The sequence below is a fragment of the Rutidosis leptorrhynchoides genome, chromosome 7, assembly GCF_046630445.1.
Source record: "Rutidosis leptorrhynchoides isolate AG116_Rl617_1_P2 chromosome 7, CSIRO_AGI_Rlap_v1, whole genome shotgun sequence".
Lineage (NCBI taxonomy): Eukaryota > Viridiplantae > Streptophyta > Magnoliopsida > Asterales > Asteraceae > Rutidosis > Rutidosis leptorrhynchoides.
The window spans coordinates 334,578,834-334,589,048 of record NC_092339.1 but is presented as its reverse complement, the minus strand read 5'-3'; the positions used below and the strand labels follow the sequence as shown (position 1 = coordinate 334,589,048).

The window sequence follows — 10,215 nt, the reverse complement described above, 5'->3', positions numbered from 1 at the left end:
TTGTTGTTTGCCCTCGAGAAATAATCTCTGCAGACCCGGAACACGGATGAGAGATCCGTGGGGTGGCCTCAATCAATCTGAGGATCAATCTGTAATTGATCCGTCTAGCGTATTGCTGCTAAGCGGCTAATGTACGTTTAGAGTGAGAAAGAACTGTGTGAGAGAGAAAGTGTACTTCTCTCTGACTGAAGTTCAGATGTGAAATGTGGTGACCCAGGGGGTCTATTTATAGGCACAGAATGCCCGAAATTCTCGGATACACGTGTCAATTAATGAGTGGTTATGTTACACGAAATATCCGGAAGGTCGGTGGCGTGTGCTGACGTGGCTGCGTGCCGTTCACGCGCTGAGTTAAAGGGCTTAAGCATAGAAGCTGCCTGCAGGGCTTACGCTTGACGCTGGGCGGCCTGCTATACGTTGGGCGGCAAACACTGAAAATCGCCAAATTTTATTATCTTTTATGCTTTTTGATCCATCTTTCTGTATAGAAATGTTGGTTTTATGCGTGTATCCCTTAGGATACACCGTTATGTACCATTGAGGGAGAGGTCGTCTAGACCAATATGTTGGCATCCTTTATACCATGAATTAGTAGTCAAATATGATGCAGCCAGTGTCAGTGACAATCTGTCAAGCGGCGTATCATCGCCGCAGAGTTCAAGTAACCTATGGTCATACGTTTATTGTAAATTTTATATATCAGTTCCCATTAGTAAATAACCTGACAATAGATGCAAACGGATGTAGTACAGTACAAAGATGTGTTAGATCAGAAGGTTGTGATCTCAGGTGCATGCGTGTTAATGTAAACCTTTTCAGTCGTCCACTCAATACTGACTCTGCATTGACCTGTTTCGGTGAAAACGTGAATATATGAGACTGATGACGTAAAGAGTGTACACATTGGTACTATATTATATATTGAGAACAGTTACCACAGTAGTCTTTAGTTTTACCAAATTGTACTATGACTATGAAATATACACCAGGCTCAATGCTATTCAAATAATCATTCAACTGGTCTTTGAAGAAAATGATTCGTGTATATATAATAAGACGTATTAAGTAGATTAATATAATTACTACTACTTCTATGATGCGTTGTTAAGGAAGTTTTAACTTCCTCGATTATCAGTGAATATTCAATCCAGATAAATGCTATTTGTGATTACTGTATCAAAACACATAACTGTGCAGCCAGGAAGGTAAGTTATAATCTAAAGGTAACACTTTTTATAAAATAAAATTAGGGGTTTCTGGTTAGCAAATCGTTCACCTTCCAAACTTATTATCTATAACGTCTTCGTCCATCCACCAGCCATAAAGGCCCATTTGTTGTGCAGCATCACATCTTTTGTAAACCACTTTTTAAATGTATAGATCAGATTAACAGCAGTCAGATCCTACTTAAACAAAACGAACAGTGTGTATGAGTCATTAACAGATAGAACATGAAGGATATTAAAAATTAAGACGTTCAAAGTTGAATCATATCAACAATTTTGCAATTGACAATTAGGGTTTCATATTATTAAAAAAAATCAACGATTATAACAACGTTGATTTATCAAAATAATACACAAAAACATTAAATCTTTCTGATTAACATAAGCCTATTCAAATATTATACCAGAGAGTTAAAACAAAATACCTTCTTCAAACGGAATAAGAGTTTATTTACCTGGAAAATCAAAACCACATCCAATCTGCTGCCAACCACCATCGCAGATCGTTGCCATCATTAATAACAAAAAAAAAATCAGTGTACTTACCGTGGAAAAAAGTGGAAAAAAACGGAACCGTAATTTTTCTTATGTGGAAGACGATATATCGCATACCGGATTGCAGAGGTACACTGATTCACGCACTTTTCTGAACGGACTCTTCAACAATTTTCACAGAGCCCGTGCATCAATTCAAAGAGTTGGATCAATTTTCAAAAGAGCAATTTTCACAGAGCCCGTGCATCAATTCAAAGAGTTGGAACAATTTTCACAGAGCACGTGCATCAAAAGAGGTAAAGCCAAAAAGCTCTAGAACGTAGAGCGGATTAATCTCTTCCAAAGTTTCATCAATTTGTGAACCCTAATTTTGAACGGACTCAATTGAAGGTTTTGATTTTGAATCGGATGTCTAAATTGGATGATAACTGCTCCATTAAAAATTGAGGAGAATGAAACTGTTAACCCTAATACAGCGTATGATTGAGGACACGCGTCAACTTTAGATAATTAGTTATTTTCTTTAATTCAAAATTTTGATAAAATAGTATTTTGTGAGGATGAATATACAACTGACACGTGGTGGATTTATGCTTGTGATTTATGTAGATAAAAGATGGGTTCGGGTAAATACCTCAGAAAGATTTACCAAAAGGTTATTGGTCTAGCAGTGTTGAGGTCACCTATTTAATCAAAAAATTGTCGACTCAAGTTCGGGAATTGGCACAATATATATGTTCGAGTAAAATTCACGTTGGCAAATGGCAAGGCCAACGTTAGAGAGGAGCATCAAATGTGCAATGCGGATCTAAAATTAGTGGCGTAAAAGGTTGACTTTTGAAGAGTTTTATTGCATGTACATGATACTTTCAGGTGTAAAATACTCGGTACGTTTTAGATCGTTACAATCAATTTTATTTAGCTCTCGGGCGGCATGAAATTGAAAATAAAAATGCAATGCTGGAAGAAGAAAAAAAACTGAAGAAGAAAAATGCTCCGTAATCATTTTGCAAAAACACAGAATCGGAGAAATAAGCAGTTTTGTAAAAAGGTCAAACTCATCACAAAAAGTTAAAAATTCAAATTACTTATTTGGCAAAGAATAATAAGATTTAGCATTTTGACCCTATGGTACAGTAAACAAAAATATGTAGTCAAAACCAAAATAGAAGCATATTCACCTGGACTAATTAAATCACCTGAGATGACACATGAAGTTCAATATTGATTCCCTTCCTGCAAATTTAAGTTGTAAACTGTTGAGTGTTTTAAACACCACAATTAGCAACATGATGACCACCACCACCACCACCACCACCACCAAATTCATAAAAGTAAACATAAAAAGAAAAACCATTGTATCATAAATTAGTTACTTAAACATGATGACTCTAGTTACACCCTAAAACCGCTACTGATATTTAAAACTATTATGTCACAATCATACGGTACAAGATCCCGATCACACATTAAGTCTTCTTTCTCTTCTGTCCACTCTTCGACCCGGTCTTGGGACCCGTTGACTTCTCCACCACACTGACTGGTTCCTTAGCACCATCTTTAGCATCATCTTTCGGTTCAGTATCAACTTCTTTACTCTTATTCTTACGACCCTTTGATTTATACACAAGAGGTGAAGTTTTCAGGACAGTTGGAGATTTTTGTTCGTCTTTCTTTGTCTTTTCAGTCTCGTTCGAGTTGGATTTGTTACCAACTTTGCCTTCACCTTTTTTGCCACCTCCCAATCTATAAACATAGCGCAAAAATGTTAAAGTCTTGGATAATGTAATCAATATTTAATATCAAGGTTATAGATAATGTAATCAATATTTAACATCAAGGTTATAAAAGTCGCGAGTCGGAGACGAGTCAGTCAGGACCTTAAAGGCAGTGGCAGGGAACCAGAATTTTTTCAAGGGACGAAATTTTTTAAAAGCGTAGCAACTTTTTTTGGGAAAAAAAATATGGAGACTTCTGGGCAAAATATGGAGGTTTTTGGGCAACATATTAAAACTTTTGGGCAAGAAAAACATCCACTGGGGCAAAATGAAAAAATCCATTGCACTACAAATTTGAAATTGACCGGAAGCATATGCCCCCCCGCCTACACTACTTTTGCCCCTGCTTGAAGGAACGAGTTGGGCGTTGACCAACGTTGACTTTCTAGTAATAAATAAATAAATTGAACATATATATTACACATAAGTATATCAAACATAAAATGTAAATATTTCATACAGAGATATATGGCACAAAATTGATTTTTAAAAAATATAAATTTTTTTACCCAACTTTGACTTTGTCCGACTTAGACCCGACTCGGCCGACTCAACCCGACTTTGACCTGACTTTTAAGTTGTTTTTGAGCGAATCGGGACGGGCTCGTCCCCTAACCGAGACGTTATACGACTTGGCCGACTTTTACAACAATTATTAATATATAAATTCAGATTCAAGATCAAGAAAAGGTAATGCACCGTTTTGCAGATGGTCCAGAAGTTTTCTTTGCTTTCTTCTTTACAGGTCTGAAGCAACACATAGGTAATTACAAGTTACAAAATAATCATATCATGAATAAATAAATAAATAAATAAATAAGAAACTGTAAAGAAGTAACACATACGATTCAAGAACAACATCGGTATTTTGGGCTTCACCTTCTACAGCATTCTCCTGTCAATTAAACTGCATCAGCACGATATAATAAATAAATAATAAATAATAATAATAATAAGAGTATCAGGTGTTAGTTAGCATGAAGTTAACCTCATTCTGTACAGAATACTCTTCAATAATTTCCCATTTTTCATCTTTGAGATTCAAAATTTCCTCTTCTCCATCAAGATACGATACCTGTGTATCGTATTCACATCAATACATAAAACAGACCAACACCGAGAACTTAAAGTTAAATATGTAGCAAGTATTGAAATGACTGACCTTATGCTTCTTTTCGGTAGCATCAAAAGATGCAACAACACCTTCATAATACCTAAACATAAAGATGTACACGTGAGCAATATTGCATGAAAACGATATTATTAATGAACTGAAAATATGGATGTGACTTACATCTCATCATCAGGCCACCAAACTTTCACCTTTTTACCAATTAGGCTACCATCATATTTTACACACTCTGCAACCTGTGAGGACGTAACTTTCAAACCGTTAGATTTTAATTAATGAAAAAACAATAAAAATAACTAACGGGAGTTAGGAATATTTACTTTAGATTTTTTAGCAACAGATCTCTTCCGTTTTGAAGAACTTGCTTGTGTTTCCTTCAACTTGCCTCCTTTGTTAACTGTTTTTAGCGCCGACTTTATCGGAACATCCATACCCTAAAAACAAAAAACAAAAAACAAAAAAAAAAGCATTTAAAAATAAAACTCACTTTACTGGAAACAAACTAACAAAAAAAGGAAAAGAATCTTCTTCAATAAATATCTTACATCATCGTCATCAGACACGGGTTTTGTTTCCATTTTCTCTTCAACAGTTTTACCGACTTTCTTCTTTGACGTAGATTTAACAACGGGTTTCTTCTTTAACGAAGATTTAACCTCGGAACTGTTTTCGTTAACTTTTTTAGCAGACAACTTAATTAACTTGTCGTCAGAATCAGTTTGCTCGTCTACATTTTCAGGCACTTTAACTATTGTAGCTTCAGAATCAGTTTCTTCATCTTTATTTTCAGTATCTTCAATTGGCTTAACGATCACCTTATTTTCAGTTTCTTCCTCTTTATTTTCAGTATCCACTTTCTTATCACCTTGTTTTGACTTCTTTGACTTTGAATCTCCACCCTCCGTTTTCTTATCGTTCGCCTTACCCTTCTTTGACCCTGATCTTTTACCACCCACGCCCTTACCCTGACTTTTGACCACCTTTGACCCTGAGTCAACTCCATCCACTTTCTTACTTGGACTTTTCACAACCTCCATATCTGAAACTAAATCCGTCCCACCTGCTTCCTTAGTCAAACTTTCTACCGCCTTTGACTTTAAGTCAACCGTATCCACTTTCTTACTTGGCTTCTTCAAAAGTTCATCATCTGAACCACTAGTAGCCACTTTCTTACCCGACTTTTTACCCTGCGTTGACTCCGAGTCAACCTGGTTGACTTTCTCGCTCGGTTTTTTCTTCGTTTCCGCAACCTTTGGAGTCTTCTTTCGCGCACGTTTCGGAGAAACCATTTCTGCATCACTCGTTTCTTCAGTTACTTTTTCAGCAAGTTTTGCATCAGAACCAATTTTAACCGAAGGTTTATTATTATCCTCGGCCTTCAACGTCTTCTTTCTCACACGTTTCGGAGACTTCATTTCTACGTCACTCAACACTTCAGGTGCTTTTGTCAAAACAACATTCGTTAAAGGTTCAGCAGCAGTTTGATCCGAGCTCTTCTTCTTTGACCTAACGCCTTTCTTAATAGTATCCATGCCGTGGGATACGGGCCCCGCATTAATGGTTTCGGGTTCCTTCAACGGACTTGCATTTTTTAACGGATGATCCACGGCCTCAATTTCTACATCATTTCGATCAGCAGAATCAGATGGTTCAACTGATTCGTTTTCTGTCTGGTTGGACGTCGGTACAAGTTTTGACTCCGTTAATGTTGACTTTTCAATAACCGGGCTAGTCTTCTTGTCATTAGAATGGTCAAGGTCAATGGCTTCCTCGGGTTTCTTTGACTCCTTATCTGAAACTTCATCATTACTGGTTCCCACATTTCCATTGCTAATAACCTAAATGAGAAATTTGTATCAACTCAACTTATAAGTAAGATTTAAACAATTTAATTAATAATAGAAAAAAAAGGTCAAATTATTATACCTGAACTGAATTGTCAGAAGCTGGTGCAAGCTTGGTTTCGTCAGTCTGCGTTATATCAAACATACGTGTCAAAAACATATATTACTCGGTTTCTAAAACATTCAACATTTGAACATATATAGGTATATAATTACAACAACAAAAAAAAGCAAACAACAAGTAAAAATTAGGTAACTTTAAAATCATACCTTATTAAGCAATGAAGCATTCTCATCATTATGTTTGCTTGGATTACTTGTTCCTTCACATACAGACGTCAACACATGACTGTAATCGTTTAAACGCTTTACAGCTTGTTTAAGGTACGGTCGGAGTATAACTGCGGACGTTTCTATTACTTCTTCTCCCAGTTTACGAGCCACCGGTAAAACTCCCTGTATAGAAATAGTAAACGGTAAAAAAAAAAAAGAAAAAGAAAAAAAAAGGAAAATCAAGGTGAAATTAAACCCTATACCTCACTGTCAATTTTAACGCTCGCAAGTAGTGTATTGAGCAAATCATCTGAGATTTCCTCACTCTCTTCGATAACGAGACACATTATATTCTTCATTAATGAAAATCCTTTATCGATATGATGGTCCCTGAAATTAAAAACGAAACAAATATTATAGTAACATGTACAAAAGTAGAAATCGAATAAACAAACAAACTATGTATTATATTGTACCTTACTGACTTCAGGAAGTGTTTAAACATGTCCACAATTAACGCATCGCATTCAAGATCAAGCATTATAAGAGATGACCTAACTTTATAAACGATATCAAGAATCGAGAGCCTTTTGTTATACGATCTGCTCGACTCGTCCCATAAATCCTCAAACGAAGAAACAACCAATTGGAAATAACCCTATATATATAAAAGCATAAATAACATTAATCTATTGATCAAAAACATTAAAACAGACTATTTTGTTTGATTAATTATACCTTCATTTCGTCATCCGAATACGGGGCTTCGGGAGCTGTAACTCTTGTTATCTCGCAAATGCAATTAGCCACTGAAACTTTTACATCCATATTTGAATGTTTAAGTAAACGATCATCAACTAATGCCTTTATTGGTCCGTTTAGTGCTTCTTGCATTTGTTTATTAGGTGATTGGTCAACCATCCCAAGAAGCTTCTCCGTTTGCTGAAATACACAGATGAAACAAAACATGTATCTATTAAGGTATACATATAAAACTCATATCTATTCCAATGTACCTAATATTATCTGTGAGTAGTTAATCTACAATCTTTTTTTTTTTTTTTATATCTATTCCAATGTACCTAATATTATCTGTGAGTAGTTAATCTACAATCTTATATTACATCTCCATAACAGATTCACTTTATCCCCTGTTTCATAATCTGCAAACTTACCCAAAATACCTATAGATAATATAATTAGCAGATCGCAGATATAGATACGAATCTAGTAACCCTATTAAACACGCATTAGTCTTTACGTACATCTAAATCCAACCAAATATTGCATATCGACATTCTAATCAAAATGCGTCAGCAGGTTACATAACTGCGGAAATCATTGTACTTATCTATTTCTACATTGAGCTTAACTAACACTAACACATTCATGTCCATTTGTGTAGTAATGCATACTTTGAATTAAAATCTTTGTATACCTCTAGATATTATCAAATATTGCATACTCGCGTCATTAGGTTAAACAACTACATCAATAATAGCTTTCATCCTTTTTTAGGTACAGCTCACTTACCTTAAATTCTTGATACATTCATGCCCAATTCTACACTTACACATACATTCAATTACAGTCGAATCACACTCCATTTTAACCGGTTTACGTCATCCAATAATATATTTATATCAACTTCAGATAATTAAGGCACATACAGTCCATTTTAACCGGTTTACGTCATCTAATAATCTATTTATATCAACTTCAGATCATTAAGGCACATAATTATCACCTACAGTCATGCATAACTTAAATCATGGTTCCACACTCAGACTTCTACATAGACAATAATCGCAGATTCACAAACTTAAAAGCTTACTGTTTGAATTTTTTTATTATAACTCAAAAACATCCTTGTTTATTTCGGTATATTTTAACAAGTATAATTCATCTAAATTTCCAAACCTAATGTATAACTCCACACCTAAAACATTCATATCAACTTCAAATCAGAAAGGCAAGTAATTTATCACTTATAATCATACAATTTTTCAATTTCAACAAAATCTAGTTTTATAGAAACATATTCATAAATCCATATCCCTAAAGTGAATTAAATTAAATTAAAATTAAAAACAGAACTTTAAAAATGAAGACTTACATCAAGTAGGTGTAACAGTTCATCAACAGGTTCCGGGGGGTTTGAAAGCTGATTTCCTGCTTCCTTGAGCTGTTGCCTAAGCTCAAGGTCAACATCTGCCGTCACCATTTTCAAAATCACCTCACTCAATTTTGTGATTTTGTCACAAAAATCAGTCAATTTTGCCCTAAACCTACTCGTACAACTTAAAACCCTAACAAAACTAACCAAAAAGCATCAATTTGTGAAAGAATTATACAACAACTTGTGAAAACCCTAGAAATTCAGCATGATTTTAGTTGAAACGATTACAACGGTTGGTTTTTAGTGAAAGAAAATAAAACAGAAGTTAGAACGAAGTTGAATTGCAGATACAGAGACTGCAAAAAGAGTGAAATTAGGGCTTGTTATATTTCTTTTCTAAACATTTTAAAAAGGGGGGAATTTAGGAACTCTAAAAACAAGTGGGCGCACTATGCTCTCTTCACAAATCACAAAGGTTATTTATAGTGAAAGACAAAAGAAGTCCTTTAATGCAATTTAATATAATTAATTAATTAAATAATTAATTAATATTAATATATAATATAATATATAAATATAAATAAATAAATAAATATACTTCGTGTATATCTATACATATATCTATCTATCTATAAATACATACATCTATATCTATATCTATATCTATACTTTATTATAAAGCAGGTTATATAAATCTTATGTGTTATAACTATAATTTTAATCTCATGTATATAGTGTTAAAAACATTAAAATTATATATAACTCAAGTGTGCTTTTTTAAGTTTTTGTATATTCAAACATTCGTCACTTAAAAATTTTATTCGCTAGTGGAGAAATGGTGTGATTGTGATAACGAGATTTGTCTGCAAACTCAAAACAAACATTAAATATTAATGTTTCTACATGATTTTATAAAAATAGTATGTAAATATAAAATAGAATTATATAGTATATACATATACTAATAAAAGTGAAACTTTATTTCGTCTAATGAAATGTTGAATGCACTAGTGCTTAAACGACATTATATTATATACATATACTAATAGAAATGAAACTTTTTTCCTCTAATGAAATGTTAAATGCATTGGTGCTTAAAACGACATTGCTAGCCATACAGTGGAGGTTAAAATATTTAAAGATATATAATCACATTGACTTTGTTTGACTTTTTAGTAATAATAACATGCTCTCTTTATTTATATTTGTTGAATAAATAATTTATTTTAATTTACGTCCTGACACTGACTTAGGAGTTCAGTTTTTCTTGTTGGGCTAGTCAAATTAAGAATTCGATTACACAAATACATAAGGATTATGAGATAACATTCTTTTACACCCTTAATTT

The 10,215-nt window shown here is 33.9% G+C and overlaps 1 protein-coding gene and 1 long non-coding RNA gene across 2 annotated transcripts; both read right to left on the bottom strand.

Moving 5' to 3' along the window:
* Positions 1 to 1,139: 1,139 nt before the first annotated feature.
* LOC139858437 (uncharacterized) lies at positions 1,140 to 2,149 on the bottom strand. The gene is made up of 2 exons (XR_011762948.1): positions 1,682 to 2,149; positions 1,140 to 1,403 (listed from the first exon to the last, which is right to left on the bottom strand). It is a non-coding gene; the product is annotated as an uncharacterized lncRNA (long non-coding RNA).
* Positions 2,150 to 3,019: 870 nt separating this feature from the next.
* On the bottom strand, positions 3,020 to 9,065 carry LOC139860319 (uncharacterized). Its single transcript, XM_071849086.1, has 14 exons — positions 8,865 to 9,065; positions 7,487 to 7,690; positions 7,225 to 7,406; positions 7,012 to 7,138; positions 6,746 to 6,931; positions 6,558 to 6,602; positions 5,177 to 6,469; positions 4,933 to 5,065; positions 4,794 to 4,881; positions 4,662 to 4,713; positions 4,488 to 4,574; positions 4,345 to 4,394; positions 4,199 to 4,246; positions 3,020 to 3,467 (listed from the first exon to the last, which is right to left on the bottom strand). The coding sequence occupies exons 1-14, from the start codon at positions 8,970 to 8,972 to the stop codon at positions 3,191 to 3,193; spliced, it is 2,880 nt and encodes a 959-aa protein (XP_071705187.1). The 5' UTR covers positions 8,973 to 9,065; the 3' UTR covers positions 3,020 to 3,190.
* Positions 9,066 to 10,215: the final 1,150 nt, after the last annotated feature.